Raw genomic sequence first — 22,816 nt, 5'->3', positions numbered from 1 at the left:
ACGCGTTTCTATTGTATAGATTAAAATTTATACTAACATAAAACGCAGTCTTATAATTGTTTTCATTGACTTGCACCGTATCAGCGGAATTTCCAATAGATTCTGATTAAATACTAAAAATGAAAGGACAATAACCCAATGTTTATATATAGATCTATTATCATTATTTATGTCTTGACTAGATCTAGATCCAAATCTATAAATTAGTGCAAGATTCACTTTATAAACGTTTATCTAGGCCTAGTAAAGTAATGAGATTAAGATTAATTATTGATCTCTCTGCTAGTCTAGTAAATTTATAAACAGATGTGTATATAGCCTATTTATTTTATTAGCTCGTTAATTAAGTGAAAATTTTAAAGGAACATATGGTTACATGGCAACTAGACTAGAATAGGTAATAATAATAAGGCTTGTCTTCGAGACTGACTAGGTAAGTAGATCTATTGAATTGTTATGTTTCTAATATTAGGATTTAGAATCTAGATCAGTGGTCTTGCGGGGCGAAAACGCCCCTTCCCCCGGCACCTAGTAGATCTATATTATATATATATATATATTATAATTATATAATATTATAAATTTCATGAAATCAGGGGCGCTGGGCACCAAAGGGTTGTTGGGAGATGAAAGAAGAGGTGCTCTGAAACAAACAAAAGTCTTTTTAGATAGATGAGAGGTTAACGCTGCTGAATTATAATTAGTTTGCTTTTAATTTAAGAACAGAAACAATGCTTTTTTAGTTCGGGAATTTCCTTTTCCTGTGGTAATTTAAAAAAAACTGCAAGTTGAAAATTTCTAATATCTCTTTTGGTCTTAACACTTACTATTGATAAATAAACAAAAATAAAAAAAGCATTTTAATTTATAGTTTATTTTATTTACAATATAAGTCTACCAGTAAACAAAAGTTTATTATATTTATATGTAATAGTTATTTTTTATGTTAAAGCCAATAAAGATTACAATCAAATACAATATTTAATATACAATACAATATTTAACTTCTATTTAAAATGAAAACATTGGCAAATGTCGTCGAAGAGAAAAACTTTCCAGTTTAATTAATGCAGAGTTACTTCTCTTTCCATGAGTTCTAATGGTCACATGATCAACGTCAATGCCAATGTGTCTACTCTGCATAAAAACATTTTTTCATTGAGGCTGTGAAACAAACAATATTAAAAGAAACAAGGTTACAAAAGACAGTTTGTGTGGAAACACAAACTCAAAATCGGCCCCCGAAGAGGTCCACCCAGGCAGGCTTCAATATTTTCAGAAAGAACATCCAAATGAAATTATATCAAAGGCAAATGAGAGATAAGAATGGAGAAAGAAGGTTAACAGATCTTGTGTAGTGCCCCAACTGTCCAGCAGATCAAAGGATAGGTGAAAGTGAATGTAAAGTTAGATGTGAACCTGGCCTAACTAGTTCCCCTTTTAGACCTTGTGGTCTATAGGGCAGATGATGTAAAGTTCATCTGTTTTTGTGGCCTACGGTTAACGAGGGTGTCATGTAGCCAGCACAACGACCAACCGCCTATACTTTTCCCCAACTAATGTCAGGTACCCATTAGAGCTGAGTGGACTCAGAGGTGCCCCCTGTTTTTAAGCCAAGCGCTTTACCGCTCAGCCACCGCGCCTCCCAGGCCTAACTTATAATTGATCTAATTGTTTTGAGAAAGACTCACTCTCTTATTCGAAACCTAAAAAAAAGCCTGTGGGTCGCGACCCCTTTATGGGTCGATTGACGATTTACCAGGGGTCGCCTAAGACCATCAAAATGTGGAATGCTATTGTCTACTTTTCTATTGCTGTATGTGTGAGGGTGGGTGGGGGTCGCGGCAGAGTGGGGGATTGTAAAAAGGGGTCGCCGAGCTTAAAAGGTCGAGAACCGCTGGCCTATCCTATAGTTTTCAGCCAATGGACTGCACTTCGATATTGCTAAGAAATGGATGACAAAATAGACATTTGCAAGAACCAAATGTGAAGCAATCGTTACTAAAGGTTCGGACACTATAAACTTAACAAAGCAAAGCACCAGCTAGTGATGTCCAGTTTTTGACAGTGTTCATGGATGCTTCGAGCCCACTATAAAGTGAAATTGTTTCCCCTGATGATATAGCTAATTCTTTGTTGCACCCTTCGCGGGAAATCTTTAAACGTAAAAAGCAAATATTTGTCCATTTAGAATATAGTAGAATTTCGGGCTATGTAAAAACCAAGTGGTTAACTCAGAAGCCTTCGGTGGAAAGACTATTTAAATTATATCTTTGAAATCATACTTACAACCATTATCTAAAGCTTTTTTGAAAACCCGGGTGATGAGTTGTGGTTTCATTTTGTACACACCATTACGTTTTACTATTCCTGGCAGACGTTCTGTTTGATGAGGGGCCAAATGTCAGTGCTCTCGAAGTATCTTCTGCCATTTTGACGACTAGGTTCAGAAATGAACAAAAGCATGAACTTTTGAAAAGGTTCCTCCCTCCGTATTCGACTTTCTATTTTGTATGACGCGGTTGGTTAGAAAAAAGGGATAACATTGGCAATAGTAAACTATTAAGAACATTTTGCCGAGTGTTTCAGAGAGAGAAGCGGCTATTGGACAGGTTATCGCTATCAGATGGGTCGCACAGAAGGATGTTCTATCTTTAAAACCGTTTCAGATATCCTGCAGTTATTAGAATTATTGTGTGTGTAGGCATACAAAGTTTGCAAAGTGTGTGTACATCATGATGTATTGTAATATCATGCAAGATGTTGAAATGTTGCTCGAAAAAAATCTAAGCCTTTCTACGTGCCTTGACCGACATGTGTGTATCGCCCAAATATCTGGTCCTTTTACTTTATGTTTTAGCCTCTTACACAATTGCAGAACTGATTTACAAAACAAACGGAAGTCTCATGATGTTACAAATTGAACGTTCCATCTTTGTGATTAATGTATAATTATTTGTTGTTACCTTGTAATGGACCATGTTTTTATAATGTGTTACCTTGTAATGGACCATGTTTTTATAATGTGTTACCTTGTTTGTGTACGATGTTTTCGTGATGTTAATGAGGACTTGTTTTTTTTTTCTGAACGATAAGAAATGTTGTGTAATACAAAAGATAAATTTATTTTTACTTTAGTAAAGACTTTTCTTTTGTAAATATTGAAAAACACTTACAAAATTATGTAGCTTATGCAAGTGATGGGGTTTCATCAGGGGTTGGACCCTTCAAATGCTTTATCCTAAATGTTTATAATTGCTCAAAGTTTTAGACCGTGACATCTTTCATCGGTCTAAAAATAGAATCAAAACATCTTGAACATCTTTCAACAGTGAAACAAATGATTCATTGAGGTTTGCTGGCTTGCCTTAGGGAATAAGTCATACTCGCTTTGTTGAGCTCTTGAATTTAATTGAAGAATTGTTCAAGAAACAAGAGGTTTCATTATTTGATTTAAAGGAGGTTAAGAAATGTTTGACATGGCAGGCATCTAAAGCAAATGAATTAAAGGAACCTGAAAGGAAAGAAACAGACCTGTGTTGATTCAAAACTCTTTTAATGAGACATTAAATTTTTTTTGTCCTAATGAAAAGAGTTTTGCAATCTCTCAGAACTGGTTTGATCACCAATGAATTACTGCCTGAGAACATCGATGTCTTGGTTACTCACCTAGCAATGCTCAATGTAGAAATGGTAACTCACTTCTAGTGATGTCATCAATTTAATCTTTTAAGCATGGACGACTTATTTTTTTAAACAGGAAAAAATAGAGTTACTAATAATGTCATCAGTAAAAAGAATTTCAAAATAGTAGGCACGACACAGATATGGCTGCATTGAAATGTTCCGGTTAAATTAGATACCAAAACTGTGGTCAAAAATGGAATTCTTATCTTTTAGTATTTCCTTCAACATAAATTGTTGAAACTGGATAGAGTGCCGTAACAAACGTCATGATTTAGCCAAGAACTAGGTGGGATGTAGCCAGTACAGGAGGCTTTCACCTTGCTTTGACTTTTTAAAGCCTGACATTTCTAATATTGTCGAACTGCATGAGACACCAGTTTTCCGGTAGCTTAAGTTAGTTTTGTGTGAATTCAACATAAATAATAGTTCCATTATATTTAGTTTGAAATTAAACCTAAAACAATTTATATTCAATAATTTGAACTATTAAACGAGTTGGGGAAAAAAGTCCTGACAATGAGAGGAATTATTATGTGTAATCTCTAGAAGCTATTTTACATCCTTTTTTTCTTATCTTATATAATACAGACGTTACTTCAAAAAAGAAGATGACCGCATCCTACGCGTCATGCATTTAGTCATGCATATTAACCAATGACTTAAATTCTGCCAAGTCACTGGTTTTCCTGGCTAGCTCAGGCAACCCATTCCATGCTCTAATAGCACTAGGGAAGAAGGAGTATTTGTACAAATTTGTCCTAGCATATGGGAGGAGGAATGTGCCTTTATCTTTGTGTCTTTCAGAGTATTTTATTAAATTTTGTTTTTGTATTTGAAGATTATGGTTCAGTGTTTTATGTATTATTGCTACTTTACTTTTGAGCCTTCTGTCCTGAAGGCTTTCTAAATTTAGTGATTTTACTAAAGGTGTTACTCTAGTCAAATGTGAATATTCGTTTGTTATGAATCGCACTGCTCTATTTTGTGTCTGTTCTAGTTTCTTAATGTTTTCTTGAGTTGAGGGGTCCCAAACAGAGGATGCATATTCTATTATCGGCCTAACCAAGGTTAAATAACATTTTAGTTTTATGTTCTTATTTGATTTATAGAAATTTCTTTTAATAAATCCTAATGCTTTGTTTGATTTTTTTGTAGTTTCATCAATATGTGGATTCCATGACAGTTTTTCATTTATTATAACACCTAGGTATTTTGCGTTTTTAGTCTGTGTTACTGGTTTGCCATGAATAAGATAAGTGGAATTAATTTGTTTTAGTAGTTTTTGTATAGTAGTTCACAAATTAACAATCTGTTAGTGACAGAATGGAATGAAATACAGGATGAATCAATCCTAATTCATTTAAATGAGCGTTCTCGCTTTTCATTATTGGTGTTGGTCCGGCAGGGGGCGCTGAAGTATTTTTTAAAGAGAAAATATACGAAAAGGGAGCGGTTGGTCAAAAAAGGTTGAAGACCACAGATCTAGACTCTTTTATTTGATCGAATTTTGCCACGTGGTTCTCTATCTCTTCTATACAAATTACGATCTAATCTTAATACACAGTGGCTGTCACGTGACAGTTTTTTCGTTGTTTTATCAATATGATGACGTGATAAAATATTGTTTGTTTACGATTGGTGAATGAGGTCCATTTTTTTTTTCATTTAAAATTGTAGGCCTCATTGACTATTAGTCTATAGTTTTGTTCTATTTAACTGTACGTAATTCGGATGCTTGATTCGGATGCTCCTTCATAATTCAAGATTATTACTTCCTAGCCCAAACCTCACGCAGGAAGACGGGATATGGCATCCTTCAGGGTTCAAACCCTGGGCCATCATGATCATCATGACGACATTCCTGAGCTCATACCACACGCCCAGACAGAGTCTATTTATAAAATCTTTGCTTATCAGTTTACAAACAACTTTATAGAAATGGATCAAGTCATGAGATACAGATTTCATTGACAGCATTCTCCCACATACATTTGCAGGGCACAGCTCAGTGTGTAGAGAAAATCAATCTATTTGTTTTACAAAAATGTAAAAAAAAAGGACAAAATATGCCCGGGGGAGGGAGGGGGGATACCTAGGTGCTAGAATTATAAATACTTTGTAATTCTTTTGTTTTTCAGACGCTTTAATCAATGTTTCATTTTGTTTCTGTTCCAAGCGTACTTCATATAGAATAATCATGTCCTGTAGAATAATCATGTCTTGTAGAATAAGCATGTCCTTTAGAATAAGCATGTCCTGTAGAATAATCATGTCCTGTAGAATAATCATTATGGTTTTATCAAACGGAAACATTTATCCTGTGATAGAATGCTATTAGATAGATGTAGGGTTAGGCTGGGCGTAGAGTTACAGGGGCATATCGTCACAAATGCACCACAGACATAATTTGATGTGCAATGAAAAATGTGAAACTATTGAGATCCTTACCAAAAGATAAGCAAACAGTGGTAAAAAACTTTAGACTTATGTTACACATAACTGTGCACTTTTGGAACATTTCTCAACCCAATAAAATTCATTGAATGTTCGCCATTGGGAACTTGAGGCAGATTATGATAAAGCAGAGTGAAACTAGTTCAACCTGAAGCTCAGTTGTGTCAAGACATTATCAATTGCACGTTCAGAGTAAAGAAGACATCATCACTTAATACTACGGAACACTACCAGACAGGAGAGTGTCTATCATCACTTAATACTACGGAACACTACCAGACAGGAGAGTGTCTATCATCACTTAATACTACGGAACACTACCAGCCAGCAGAGTGTCTATCATCACTTAATACTACGGAACACTACCAGACAGGAGAGTGTCTATCATCACTTAATACTACGGAACACTACCAGCCAGCAGAGTGTCTATCATCACTTAATACTACGGAACACTACCAGACAGCAGAGTGTTTATCATCACTTAATACTACGGAACACTACCAGACAGCAGAGTGTCTATCATCACTTAATACTACGGAACACTACCAGACAGCAGAGTGTCTATCATCACTTAATACTACGGAACACTACCAGACAGCAGAGTGTTTATCATCACTTAATACTACGGAACACTACCAGACAGCAGAGTGTCTATCATCACTTAATACTACGGAACACTACCAGACAGCAGAGTGTCTATCATCACTTAATACTACGGAACACTACCAGACAGCAGAGTGTCTATCATCACTTAATACTACGGAACACTACCAGACAGCAGAGTGTCTATACAAAACTTCCAGTCGCAAACAAAAAAAAACAGAAAGTCGGTTTAATGAGCACAGCTTTGACTTCAAAAAGACTTGACGTCTTCTTTAAGCCTTAAAGTCCTGAGCTGTTTTACAATGAGTGCATGCAAAATGGAATTAATATTCTGATGTTTAGAGTTAGTCTAACCACGTCTTTTAAGGGTTAAAGTAGAAAATATTTGACGGAACAACTAAGCACTAGTTCAGAAATATTTTATGACTTGACTAGTGGCTGAGGGAAGTAGCTTTCCAGCAAGCAGAAAGAACTATATGCAAAACTTAGTAAGTTAGTGAAGTTAGTCAAGGATACAAGTTAGCGATGTGACCATGTAAGAAGTGATACAAGTTAGCGATGTGACCATGTAAGAAGTGATACAAGTTAGCGATGTGACCTTGTAAGAAGTGATACAAGTTAGCGATGTGACCATGTAAGAAGTGATACAAGTCAGCGATGTGACCATGTAACAGAGTTTAGTAAGTTAGTGACGTTAGTCAAGGATACAAGAAGTGATACAAGTTAGCGATGTGACCATGTAAGAAGTGATACAAGTTAGCGATGTGACCATGTAAGAAGTGATACAAGTCAGCGATGTGACCATGTAACAGAGTTTAGTAAGTTAGTGAAGTTTGTCAAGGATAAAAGAAGTGATACAAGTTAGCGATGTGACCATGTAAGAAGTGATACAAGTTAGCGATGTGACCATGTAAGAAGTGATACAAGTTAGCGATGTGACCTTGTAAGAAGTGATACAAGTCAGCGATGTGACCATGTAAGAAGTGATACAAGTTAGCGATGTGACCATGTAAGAAGTGATACAAGTCAGCGATGTGACCATGTAAGAAGTGATACAAGTTAGCGATGTGACCATGTAAGAAGTGATACAAGTTAGCGATGTGACCATGTAAGAAGTGATACAAGTCAGCGATGTGACCATGTAAGAAGTGATACAAGTTAGCGATGTGACCATGTAAGAAGTGATACAAGTCAGCGATGTGACCATGTAAGAAGTAAGTCAGCGATGTGACAATGTAAGAAGTGATACAAGTCAGCGATGTGACAATGTAAGAAGTGATACAAGTTAGCGATGTGACCATGTAAGAAGTGATACAAGTTAGCGATGTGACCATGTAAGAAGTGATACAAGTTAGCGATGTGACCTTGTAAGAAGTGATACAAGTTAGCGATGTGACCATGTAAGAAGTGATACAAGTTAGCGATGTGACCATGTAAGAAGTGATACAAGTCAGCGATGTGACCATGTAACAGAGTTTAGTAAGTTAGTGAAGTTTGTCAAGGATACAAGAAGTGATACAAGTTAGCGATGTGACCATGTAAGAAGTGATACAAGTCAGCGATGTGACAATGTAAGAAGTAAGTCAGCGATGTGACCATGTAAGAAGTGATACAAGTCAGCGATGTGACCTTGTAAGAAGTGATACAAGTCAGCGATGTGACCATGTAAGAAGTGATACAAGTCAGCGATGTGACCATGTAAGAAGTAAGTCAGCGATGTGACAATGTAAGAAGTAAGTCAGCGATGTGACCATGTAAGAAGTAAGTCAGCGATGTGACAATGTAAGAAGTGATACAAGTTAGCGATGTGACCATGTAAGAAGTAAGTCAGCGATGTGACAATGTAAGAAGTGATACAAGTTAGCGATGTGACCTTGTAAGAAGTGATACAAGTTAGCGATGTGACCATGTAAGAAGTGATACAAGTCAGCGATGTGACCATGTAACAGAGTTTAGTAAGTTAGTGAAGTTTGTCAAGGATACAAGAAGTGATACAAGTTAGCGATGTGACCATGTAAGAAGTGATACAAGTTAGCGATGTGACCATGTAAGAAGTGATACAAGTCAGCGATGTGACAATGTAAGAAGTAAGTCAGCGATGTGACCATGTAAGAAGTGATACAAGTCAGCGATGTGACCATGTAAGAAGTAAGTCAGCAATGTGACCATGTAAGAAGTAAGTCAGCGATGTGACCATGTAAGAAGTAAGTCAGCGATGTGACAATGTAAGAAGTAAGTCAGCGATGTGACCATGTAAGAAGTGATACAAGTCAGCGATGTGACCTTGTAAGAAGTGATACAAGTCAGCGATGTGACCATGTAAGAAGTGATACAAGTCAGCGATGTGACCATGTAAGAAGTAAGTCAGCGATGTGACAATGTAAGAAGTAAGTCAGCGATGTGACCATGTAAGAAGTAAGTCAGCGATGTGACAATGTAAGAAGTGATACAAGTTAGCGATGTGACCATGTAAGAAGTAAGTCAGCGATGTGACAATGTAAGAAGTGATACAAGTTAGCGATGTGACCATGTAAGAAGTAAGTCAGCGATGTGACCATGTAAGAAGTAAGTCAGCGATGTGACCATGTAAGAAGTAAGTCAGCGATGTGACAATGTAAGAAGTAAGTCAGCGATGTGACCATGTAAGAAGTAAGTCAGCGATGTGACAATGTAAGAAGTAAGTCAGCGATGTGACCATGTAAGAAGTGATACAAGTCAGCGATGTGACCATGTAAGAAGTGATACAAGTCAGCGATGTGACCATGTAACAGAGTTTAGTAAGTTAGTGAAGTTTGTCAAGGATACAAGAAGTGATACAAGTTAGCGATGTGACCATGTAAGAAGTGATACAAGTTAGCGATGTGACCATGTAAGAAGTGATACAAGTTAGCGATGTGACCATGTAAGAAGTGATACAAGTCAGCGATGTGACCATGTAAGAAGTAAGTCAGCGATGTGACCTTGTAAGAAGTGATACAAGTCAGCGATGTGACCATGTAAGAAGTAAGTCAGCGATGTGACAATGTAAGAAGTAAGTCAGCGATGTGACAATGTAAGAAGTAAGTCAGCGATGTGACAATGTAAGAAGTAAGTCAGCGATGTGACAATGTAAGAAGTGATACAAGTCAGCGATGTGACCTTGTAAGAAGTGATACAAGTCAGCGATGTGACCATGTAAGAAGTGATACAAGTCAGCGATGTGACCATGTAAGAAGTAAGTCAGCGATGTGACAATGTAAGAAGTAAGTCAGCGATGTGACCATGTAAGAAGTAAGTCAGCGATGTGACAATGTAGGAAGTGATACAAGTTAGCGATGTGATTATGTAAGAAGTAAGTCAGCGATGTGACAATGTAAGAAGTGATACAAGTTAGCGATGTGACCATGTAAGAAGTAAGTCAGCGATGTGTCCATGTAAGAAGTAAGTCAGCGATGTGACCATGTAAGAAGTAAGTCAGCGATGTGACAATGTAAGAAGTAAGTCAGCGATGTGACCATGTAAGAAGTAAGTCAGCGATGTGACAATGTAAGAAGTAAGTCAGCGATGTGACCATGTAAGAAGTGATACAAGTCAGCGATGTGACCATGTAAGAAGTGATACAAGTCAGCGATGTGACCATGTAACAGAGTTTAGTAAGTTAGTGAAGTTTGTCAAGGATACAAGAAGTGATACAAGTTAGCGATGTGACCATGTAAGAAGTGATACAAGTTAGCGATGTGACCATGTAAGAAGTGATACAAGTTAGCGATGTGACCATGTAAGAAGTGATACAAGTCAGCGATGTGACCATGTAAGAAGTAAGTCAGCGATGTGACCTTGTAAGAAGTGATACAAGTCAGCGATGTGACCATGTAAGAAGTAAGTCAGCGATGTGACAATGTAAGAAGTAAGTCAGCGATGTGACAATGTAAGAAGTAAGTCAGCGATGTGACCATGTAAGAAGTAAGTCAGCGATGTGACAATGTAAGAAGTAAGTCAGCGATGTGACAATGTAAGAAGTAAGTCAGCGATGTGACAATGTAAGAAGTAAGTCAGCGATGTGACAATGTAAGAAGTAAGTCAGCGATGTGACAATGTAAGAAGTAAGTCAGCGATGTGACAATGTAAGAAGTAAGTCAGCGATGTGACCATGTAAGAAGTAAGTTAGCGATGTGACCATGTAAGAAGTGATACAAGTCAGCGATGTGACCATGTAAGAAGTAAGTCAGCGATGTGACCTTGTAAGAAGTGATACAAGTCAGCGATGTGACCATGTAAGAAGTAAGTCAGCGATGTGACAATGTAAGAAGTAAGTCAGCGATGTGACAATGTAAGAAGTAAGTCAGCGATGTGACAATGTAAGAAGTAAGTAAGCGATGTGACCATGTAAGAAGTAAGTCAGCGATGTGACAATGTAAGAAGTAAGTCAGCGATGTGACAATGTAAGAAGTAAGTCAGCGATGTGACAATGTAAGAAGTAAGTCAGCGATGTGACAATGTAAGAAGTAAGTTAGCGATGTGACAATGTAAGAAGTAAGTCAGCGATGTGACCATGTAAGAAGTAAGTCAGCCAATTCACAATGTAACAAGATGTACCAAGTGAATATATATTGAAGTTTATGTGATTAGTGTATCATTCAAGACGAAATGGATTACTTTATATTTCATGAAATTGGATTTATCTTGTCTTATGTTTTATGTACAAAAACGTCGTATTCTGTATTGAAGAGTCAAGTCACATATGCAAGTACTTCCTGTGATTGTTGCTGTCCAGTCTCCGGACTATAATACTTCGTACAAATCTTATCTTATCTTATATAATACAGTCGTTACTTCAAAAAAAGAAGATGATTACGTCCTACACGTCATGCTATGCATACAGGCGTCCTACAAATAAATATCATATATTTATTAATCATTGACATAAAAGATATGTCCTATAGTATTGGACATAAAAAGATATGTACCCCAGAGAACCATACAAAATTATGTAACTGGACATAAACATCTTTCCTATTATTTATATTGCATATTAAATGTTTGTAGCTTCAAACAGCTAGTAAAACTAAATCAGTCTAGGCCTAGTTTATTTTTGATGTAGTGCTTGAAACTAACCTAAATTGGCTTCTTTTTAAACAAACTTCAATATAAATTTTATTTATAGATAAACATCAATGTAAAAACATGAATGAAATTATTGAAATGTATATGTCTCTATATAAGAAATGAGACCTTGTAATCACAACAAATTTCCATAAGGATCAATAAAACAGTGTTAATCTTAATTTTACTTTTATCAAAATCTAACTCACTTAAAATACACGTTTCTCTGTCACACATCTTTCTGTCACACGTCTCTCTGTCACACGTCTCTCTGTTACACATCTTTCTTTCACACGTCTTTCTGTCACACGTCTTTCTGTCACACGTTTTTCTGTCACACGTTTTTCTGTCACACGTCTCTCTGTCACACGTCTTTCTGTCACACGTCTTTCTGTCACACGTCTTTCTCGCTTGTTCTTCTCTCTCCAATGTTCACATCTGTATTTGTCCACTTAAACTACAACTGACCACCTTCTGTTTTCAACAGAATCTCTTTAGCCTACACAACCAAACCGTCCACCTCTCCTCTTGATTACACCAGAAAACTACGCATACACTTCATACCACTTTTAGATCGAATTTGATTATGTCGAGATAGGAAATGACAATATTCTTTTTTCTTTAAACATAGATAGGATAGTAAAATAATAAAATAAGGGAAATGTGGTCAAATTTACGAGTAGCTTACTCAATTCCTTAATTAATAAATATTGCATGCTTTTAGATTTAAAAAATTATGATATGAATTTACATTATGATATTTCCTTATTATTATTATTATTTTGAAATAATATACATTTATATTGTAGCTTGAAGATGGTAGGAACCCTACACAAAATTCTATATATGGCCTCCATTTATAAAAAATCTGGCATAGTTTGTCTTAGTAGCGATATTCTATTTTGAAGGAACATTTTGTAAATAGTTTTAGGAGAATGAAATACATGTACTTTTCTTGAGCTTATTAATTGAGTTGAAAAACTAAATAAAATAAGATCTGTTACCATTTATTTATGTTCTTCCTATTTTTTTCTTCACAGTAAACAAGTCTGTGTAGCATTACGTATGGGTCAGTGCAGTGTACAAGTAAGCTAGCAATGAATACCAACAGACTCTCATACGGGAATAGATCTAGAAACAATCGACTCTCGACAAGTCATCAGATGTTGAATCCTGATGGGTTACAAGACAATGACTATTATATGAATGATCATTCTGATGCTAGACCTGGACATCCACATCAGAGCTTCAGAGGATCATTTCAACCTGGAACTGCCAGAGGTCGAGGTCGTGGTAACAGTTCCATGGGCCGCCATGGACAGAGGATAAATGCTCTAGACATGAATGGTAGCAGGCCCGATTTGATGTCAATAGATACTAGAAGTGCCCAGAGTCCCGTTTCCAACATATCCCATTTAGTTACATCCGCTAGACAGGATACAGCTCTCTGTGTTACATCATCTTCTAGGACTTATACATCACGCTCTGCTGCATCATCCCATTGGTCAGATCCGCCTAGCACTCACAAATCTACAAAAGCTGCTATTCAGATTTCTCATCGCTTTAAAGATGTCGACGAAGTGATAGCTACAATCAAACAACATTTTGCCAACGTAGGAACACTTCGGCTGGAAGAAGAGACAATATTTAGAGGTGGTAGAACAACCCGATGCACTGTAGTGCTGACCACTGAAGCTCATCAGCCTGACAAAAAGATCCTAGAAAACATGTGCAAGGCAATGAGTGGGACATTAAACAAAAAAGTGGAATTCTTTATTGACACTGAGAACAGATCCAGGGACAGGAAGTCACCTGATCACGTGACACATAATAACAGAGAAGAAGAGATAAAGGAAAACATTAAAAAAATACTACAACAAATTGAAACCAAGACTGGGTCAACTATTCAAAAACATGAACAGAAACTCGAGGAACAAACAAAAAGATACAAAGAGTTCAGCGCAAAGACGAGCGAGGATAACTCTGCTGAATTAATGGCTTTGAAAGATAAAATGGAAGAACAGCAAAAACAGTTAGAAATGTTTCTTGATTGGAATTCTGAATTGAACAAAAAGCTGCACAATCTGGAACCAACTAAAACATCTGAAGTAGAAGTAATTGCCCTTTCACGAAAGGTTGGAATCGAGTGTCAGAGACTTGATAATGCACTTCCAATGTATGCCAGGAGACAAGACATAATAGAGAAAGTGACATCAAACCAAGTCTCTGTCATTCTTGGAGAGACAGGCTCTGGTAAAAGCACCCAGCTGGTTCAATATCTTTATGAAGCTGGACTGGCCAAGACAGGACCAATCGTATGCACTCAGCCCAGAAAAGTAGCAGCGATAACATTGGCAGAAAGAGTAGCAAAAGAAATGGTGGTCAATGTCGGTCAACTTGTTGGATACAAAACTGGTATCAAGAAAATGATTTCAAAACGGGGCGACACAAAAATTATATTTTCAACAGATCATTGCCTACTGAATGAATGCCTAAAAGATAAACATTTCTCTGGCTATTCCTGCATCATTGTAGATGAAGCCCATGAACGAAGTATTTATACAGATCTATTACTCAGCATGATCAAAACATGTTTACCTAAAAGACCTGACCTGAAAGTTATTGTCACATCTGCAACCATTGACCCTGAAATATTCATCCAATATTTTCATTCGACTCCTGAGTTGCGTGTGTCTGGTAGGATGTTTCCAGTTGACATTGTTTACGATGACTGTGACACTGATGTGGAGTTTGAGGACCACGAAAGAAAAGCTGTAGCTAAGGCCATTGAAGTCCACAGACATGAAGAGCCAGGCGATATTTTAGTCTTTCTTACCTCCCCTGTAGAAATTATGAAATGCTGTGAAGAATTCCAGAAGCAAATGCGAGGAGTAACCAATTTTAAATGTTTTCCTTTGCATGGACAACTTCCACCCGAAGAACAGAAGAAAGTATTTGAACCTTTGCCAGATGGCATTAGAAAAATTGTATTTGCCACAAACAGTGCTGAAACTTCGATCACTATTGATGGGATTAAATATGTGATTGACACTGGGGTTGCTAAGGAAGTCAAATATGATGCCAAGAAAAACATTAATGTTCTGGGAACTCATGTCATCAGCAAAAGTTCAGCAGATCAAAGAAAAGGTCGAGCAGGAAGAACTTCAAGTGGAAAGTGTTTCAGACTTTATTCTGAAAGTGGATACAAGTTAATGGAACCTTCTAGTAAACCAGAAATACTTAGAGTTCATTTAGGCCAAGCAGTTTTAAAGTTGGCTGCTCTAGGCATTGATTGCCGATATTATGATTTTGTAGAATCCCCAGGACAAGATGCTATTGATGCTGCTATGTCTACTTTGATTCATCTAGGTGCCATGTCTAATGATGGGATAACAGAACTTGGAAAGTGGATCAATAAACTGCCTTTTGATCCCAGACAAGGTTTTCTTATTTATCATGGATTCAAACGAAATCTTCTCTATGATTCCATAGTCATAGCTTCATTGTTAAATAATGGAAGTAATATGTTCTATAAAGGGATCTCAGAAACAGACCAACAGAAATCTTCCAAAACTAAACTACACTATGGTTCGCAAGATGGAGATGTATTTACTTGGCTGGAAGTGTATAAAGATTGGACCAATGTACCTAAAAAATCACAATCCAACTGGTGTAAGGACAAAAGCATAAATTACAAAGTTGTCACTTACACCAAACAAAGTGTGGATGAAATGATTCAAATACTTAAAAAGGAAGCTGATATTCATGTAGAAAGCTCCTTTGGTGACATTATATCAGTAACAAGTTTCTTTCAAAAACTGATATTCCAGGCCTACATCTTCTCTTTGTCTCATTATTTAGGTCACTTTAGAGCTGGTTATTATGCCCTGGAAGTAGAAAAACAAGTCCACTTTCATCCCTCGTCCAGTCTTACAAGTCTCAATGCCAAACCTGAATGGATTGTTTACACTGAATTCATGAAGACAACCAAAGATTTTATTAAATGTATCTCCATCGTTGAAGAGGGCTGGGTACAGGAAGCATTGCAAGAAAAGAAATTATCTTTTGACATGGAAGAAGTTAAAAGACGAAAGATTGAAATTGTTCTCAGAGAAGAGATTGGATTAACGATGTTTAGACATTTAGTTGGTCCAAAGTATTTACATTTACGTGAATTGGAAGAAGAACTTTCTAACAGTGGAATGTCAACAGTTGTAGTAGAAGCTGACAGAGAAATGGGAACCATTGATATTTATTCCTCGTCTCCAATGAATTCTCAAGTTGCTGACGACATTAAACATTGCAAACAAACAATTTTACAAACTCTAGTTCTAGAAGAAGATGAGATTCCTCTGTTAAAAAACACCAATGGCTCGGATAAAACTGGATTTCGTGTGGTCTTGGGTCAAGGAGCAGAAGTCAAATCCTTGTTGATGCCAGATGAAAGTAACCAAATAATTATACGGAACAGTTCTTTTAGAACAACCCAAGAAGAAATACGACACAAGTTTTCTGCTTTTGGTGAAATTGTTGAATGTATTAAATTCAAAAGTTCAAACCCTTGGGGCTTCCTTAGATACAAGAACAAACAGGAAGCCAAGAATGCCGTGGAGTTGACTAAGGAAGATGACAATAATGTTGCCTCTTTGAAAACGGAGTTTGAAAGAACAAGAGCTCAAAGTAAATTTGAAGCTAAAGTGACGTGGTGCAGACGACCAATCAAAGGCAATGGAACAGCTTTTATTAAATGTTCTCCTATAGACCAAGCTTCACTCTTGGGACAATATATTGTTTTAACTCATGGTCGATGTGAAATCAAACTGTCAAGAGAGGGCCAAGACTTGATTTGCTTTCGAACTGGCAAAGCTCATGAACGCGAGATTGAGAACAGCATTCTTCTGTTAGTTGGCAATGATAGAAGAATAGCAAGACAACTATTTGTGAGTGTGATCCGAGACAAAGTGGAGACTTGGAACGACGAAGTCAAAGATATGACAGCTCTTCTTACAAATGAATTGAGGCGTTTTTGTAGAGATTTACAACTACCAAACAATATATTTCAAATAAATCTTCTCAAACCAAAGCATCAAACTATAAATTATACAGGATTCATCCATTTTGATAAAATATCAGAAGGGGAACAACTGTGTCAGTACATGTTGAACAGACTAGCAATCCAAGGAAATCAAGTAGAAATTTATCCTAGTCTAAAGACAACTTTACACATCTCAAAATCTATTATGACTTCCAGCCAAGCTGATTTTGACGAAATTACTGAATACTTACAAAGTGAGAACCAAGTGGAGGTAAAGATCAGAAAATTGACGCTCGGAGACTTTGCTGTTGACATTCGATCTAAATCAGCCACATGTTTAGTCCAAGCAAGAGATTTATTCCAGAAAAAACTGGATGGCGAGATTATTGACTGCAGCGTTTCTGATCTCACACGAAATATTTTGAAACATGAAGGTAAAAAGTTCTTGAAGACAATAGAAGAAGAAGTGGGAGTTTTAATTGTTGTCGATGACAGGAAACAAAGGATTCACTTGTATGGTTCAAGTGCAAAGGTTACCAGTTGTACTATAAAAATAAATGAATTTCTTGATAAGCTTATCAAAGCTAAAAAATCTGTCCTACTCTTAAGTGGCAATGAAAAGCCACAAGGTTTAATGAAAGAGATAATGAAAAGGTTTGGTGATTTGCCAAATGGAATTATTGAACATTTTCATTTGATGGATGCAAACATTGATTTCAAGCAGCAGAAATTGTCTATTTTTGGATCACCTGGAGCTGTAACACAAACAGAAAATGAAATCGCAGCGATAGAAAAAGATTTGGCTTTAAGAGCTCAGCAACTGGCAGAGAAATGGTTGCCAGATTGTGTAGTATGTATGTGTCCTGTTGAAAGTTGCACTGAACTGTATAGATTAGAAGGCTGTGGCCATAGTTACTGCCACACTTGTCTGAAAGCAATGGTCAGTGTTGCCGTTGAAGACAAACAATTCCCCGTAGACTGTGTCAAAGAAAATTGTTCACTGGCTTTAGTTTGGAAAGATCTAAGATTCTGTTTGAAACAAAACTGGATCAGCGAATCGAAACTCGCCCAACGCTCACTAGACTCTCTGGTGGCTACAAACAGCAGAAGATATAAATACTGCAAGACTGCCAACTGTCCAGTTGTATACGAAGTTACAGAAGATGAACAAAGTCATGAATTTAATTGTCCAGCTTGTCTAATTAGCTTGTGCACAAGTTGTCACTCCAATTACCACGTCGGTGTCTCTTGCAAAATGTTTGCCAGCCAACAAGAAGCAGATTTACAGTTTGAACTGTGGAAAAAATCGGATCCCAAAAATCGTAAATTGTGTCCAGAATGTCGTGCCCCTATTGAGAAAACTGAAGGCTGCAACCACATGACGTGCGGAGCTTGTCGTGCTCATTTCTGTTGGATCTGCCAGGAGACCTTTATTAATGACTCGGACTGCTACAAACATCTTAGAAATATTCACGGGAGCATTGGTTAGACTTTGCTGCAGATAACTCTCTGAAATATTCTTGAACATGTTTCAATAGAAAATTATTTCACTTCATTTGTATAACTTCTCTCTTCGATGTATTGGAAATACAGATTTTTTTTTGCAGATGTATAATATAATGGATCCGCATGTTGACTATGAGAGAAATTCATCCATAAAATGTACTTTTAGCTTTTTATTCTCTCCTTCACACAAGACAAACATGTAACCTCAGTTAATGGCTTTTACTCTACGATACTTTTGTTTTCCTATGCTTATTGTCTGTAACCTCTTTTCCAACCATATACTATACTTATATAACTAGACAAAATGATAAACTTCTATCAACCGAAAGGATACACCTATACTTTTTTTTTTCTCGGATTCGGAAAAATGACTAATCATTAAATATAGATGGTTTACCTGTAAGCCGCTTGTGTTAAACAGAATTAAATATAGATGGTTTACCTGTAAGCCGCTTGTGTAAAACAGAATTGGATATTGCGAAAATTGTTTCCATTCACAGTACTTAAAAGTAGCAAATGAGTTTTAAATGAGATGTATTACACCTTATTAAACCATCACCATCATTTACCTCTGGACTTGCGTCGTAGTGGAGCTGTGACAGTTCGCGTAACCAAAGCCCTCCACTTTTCCCCATCAGCAGCAGTTCCTAGCAGGAGGTCTGTCCATTCGTTTAGGTGACCTTTTCACGACCCCTTCTTCGTGCTTCCTCCACCGTACCTTGAAGTAAGATTATTGAAAAGGATTCATGTCTAACAATATGACCTAATCATGTCAGCTTTCGGCTCTTCTAGATCAGAGGTTCTCAAACTTTTTTAACCCGTGGGACACATTTAAATAGTCAAAACCTGCCCACGGACCCCTAATTGAAAAATCTACATAAATTCATATTATATAAGTAACAAATCTTTTTCTATTTTAAATGGAGTGTTTATTGAGATTATAACTTTTGTTTAAAATATTTAAAAAAAAATGACTTGAATGAGGTTCATGGCATTTTAAAACTGTAAGTACGGCTCAAACTTCTTTACAATAACCCGTAATGCGGATTTTGTGATAGCCTTGAAATGAAAAAGCTCGTTCAGTTGTAGATATTCCAAAAGGGTTTCACACCCAGTCGGGTATATTCAAGTTAAGAATGTCTTCAGATTTTCGATTGAGGTCGTTTAATAGACATATTAAACAGTAGTGATGGACCAGGTGATTATTCAAGTTATCCGATCAGATTAACTGTCTTTTAATTGTAGACCATTTTTTCTGCAGACGTTTTGCGGACCCTATTCTGTGAATGAAACGCTGCTGTTTTTTTGTTGTTGTTTTTTTAGTTAGAATTTATTTACACATTGTTATAGTCTAGTCTTCTAATTTTAATAGTAAGTTCATTGTATTATCTTAAGTCAATCATTTTTTAGTTGTTTAACTATTCAGTGTTTCTATATACTATTTAAGTTCTAAATGAGAGATGTATGTTTCTTAATGTGAAATCGTTAGTCACACGTACATACACACACATCTAATATCTATACATAGTAAATCTAAGATATATTTACAAGAATTTTATTTTTAGTTTACCCCATTTCTAATTTAATAATTATAATTTAATAACACTGAATTATGAATGAAGAAAAAAATGGCCTTCTTACATATATACTGGATAAACCCTTAAGATGTGTACTAGGCTACATGCCAAAAACGTCTAGAGAAGTCTTGGTTTATTTTTAGGTATTATTATTTAGAAAACTGGATTTATTTATTTCTATATTTAATAGACTTGATGTATTTCTTGTGTGTATTACTTATGTGTGTATTACTTATGTGTGTATTACTGATGTGTGTATTACTGATGTGTGTATTATTGATGTGTGTATTACTGATGTGTGTATTACTGATGTGTGTATTACTTATGTGTGTATTACTTATGTGTGTATTACTGATGTGTGTATTACTTATGTGTGTATTACTTATGTGTGTATTACTGATGTGTGTATTACTGATGTGTGTATTACTGATGTGTGTATTACTGATGTGTGTATTACTTATGTGTGTATTACTGATGTGTGTATTACTTATGTGTGTATTACTGATGTGTGTATTACTTATGTGTGTATTACTGATGTGTGTATTACTTATGTGTGTATTACTGATGTGTGTATTACTGATGTGTGTATTACTGATCACATTAAAATTACGTCAAAGTTCCTTTTCAGACCTTGCCATCTGTTGAATTGTAGAACATAGAAAACTTTAGTTTTGGAATACCGGGTCTTCAGTTTCTTTGTGTTTGTCTCATGTAATACATTGTGTTTGTCTCATGTAATACATTGTGTTTGTCTCATGTAATACACTGTGTCTGTCTCATGTAATACACTGTGTTTGTCTCATGTAATACACTGTGTTTGTCTCATGTAATACATTGTGTTTGTCTCATGTAATACACTGTGTCTGTCTCATGTAATACACTGTGTCTGTCTCATGTAATACATTGTGTTTGTCTCATGTAATACACTGTGTCTGTCTCATGTAATACATTGTGTTTGTCTCATGTAATACACTGTGTTTGTCTCATGTAATACATTGTGTTTGTCTCATGTAATACACTGTGTCTGTCTCATGTAATACACTGTGTCTGTCTCAAGTAATACATTGTATTTGTCTCATGTAATACATTGTGTTTGTCTCATGTAATACACTGTGTCTGTCTCATGTAATACACTGTGTTTGTCTCATGAAATACATTGTGTTTGTCTCATGTAATACACTGTGTCTGTCTCATGTAATACACTGTGTCTGTCTCATGTAATACATTGTGTTTGTCTCATGTAATACACTGTGTCTGTCTCATGTAATACATTGTGTTTGTCTCATGTAATACACTGTGTTTGTCTCATGTAATACATTGTGTTTGTCTCATGTAATACACTGTGTCTGTCTCATGTAATACACTGTGTCTGTCTCAAGTAATACATTGTGTTTGTCTCATGTAATACATTGTGTTTGTCTCATGTAATACACTGTGTCTGTCTCATGTAATACACTGTGTTTGTCTCATGAAATACATTGTGTTTGTCTCATGTAATACATTGTGTTTGTCTCATGTAATACACTGTGTCTGTCTCATGTAATACACTGTGTCTGTCTCATGTAATACACTGTGTTTGTCTCATGTAATACACTGTGTCTGTCTCATGTAATACATTGTGTTTGTCTCATGTAATACACTGTGTATGTCTCATGTAATACACTGTGTCTGTCTCATGTAATACATTGTGTATGTCTCATGTAATACACTGTGTCTGTCTCATGTAATACACTGTGTCTGCTCATGTAATACACTGTGTTTGTCTCATGTAATACATCTTCTCAAACTTGATCTTCTTTGGGTGGCGTTAAACAAGTTATTTTGTAAATACAATATTATTGTAATTTTTGCCATTTCTTTAAAAAAACAAACTTGTATCAATGTTTTTGGAATTTGTTCCACTGCTGAGTGATTGAAACGAATGTTGACTTGTTGATATTCCTTTTACTTCGTAGGGGTTCAATGTTTTCTCGCCAATCCAAACTTGAAGCTACATCTGATGTTGATAAAACCATGATATAACTATATGTTTAGGTTGGGATGGGGAGTCAAAGGACATGTATTCATAGAAAGGAGCTATTATATTTTTATGTTCGGACAAGTGCTTGCAGCAGACGATCATATTTCTTTTAAGAATAGGTTACTTCTATATATGTGCATATATATATATATATATATATATATATATATATATATATATATATATATATATGTGTGTGTGTGTGTGTGTGTGTGTTATTTATTGACAAGCTTTGTTTAACTTGCCGAAGAGGCGGTCAGTGCTTTGTTGGTAGATATTTGAATTCATTGACCTTTATAGACTATGAAGAGCTTTAATTTTTTAACTGTGATGTATTGTGTAGTTTATTTATATTGTTATAGGCCTACGGGTCTATAGAAAGATGTTTACCTCATTTCTTTTTCCCGTAAGCATTGTCAGCATTCTTTGAAGTGTTTCATTCGAGCAATGTGATCTAGAGTGAACACAAAGTTGTGGAACTCAACAACACACTGAACGTTTCACATGAATTTATTTTATTTTCTATTCTACTTGCTTGCTGGGTGACAAATAAATGAGCAGGTCTTAAAATATTGAATTATTTTATTATTTGTGTTGTTGTAAAAACAGTGGGTTTTTTTTTTATTTATTTTATTTTATGAGACATCTTACTTATGAGACATCTATTTATGGGGCATCTTACTTGACATCTATTTATGGGGCATATTACTTATGAGAAATCTATTTATGGGGCATCTTAATTATAAGACAACTCTTAATGGGGCATCTGTGTATGGGGCATCTTACTTATGAGACATCTATTTATGGGGAATCTTACTTATGACATCTCTGTATGGGGAATCTTACTTATGA

At 36.0% G+C, this 22,816-nt stretch overlaps 1 protein-coding gene across 1 annotated transcript; it reads left to right on the top strand.

Moving 5' to 3' along the window:
- Window positions 1-39: 39 nt before the first annotated feature.
- LOC106058678 (uncharacterized) lies at window positions 40-22,534 on the top strand. The gene is made up of 2 exons (XM_056032121.1): window positions 40-433; window positions 12,867-22,534. Exon 2 carries the CDS (start codon window positions 12,924-12,926, stop codon window positions 18,348-18,350), a length of 5,427 nt encoding a protein of 1,808 aa, XP_055888096.1. The 5' UTR covers window positions 40-433; window positions 12,867-12,923; the 3' UTR covers window positions 18,351-22,534.
- Window positions 22,535-22,816: the final 282 nt, after the last annotated feature.

Source organism: Biomphalaria glabrata, chromosome 6 (assembly GCF_947242115.1).
Source record: "Biomphalaria glabrata chromosome 6, xgBioGlab47.1, whole genome shotgun sequence".
NCBI classification, from domain to species: domain Eukaryota; kingdom Metazoa; phylum Mollusca; class Gastropoda; family Planorbidae; genus Biomphalaria; species Biomphalaria glabrata.
Note: the sequence above shows the minus strand (reverse complement) of the source record. Positions and strands in the feature narration are given on the sequence as shown.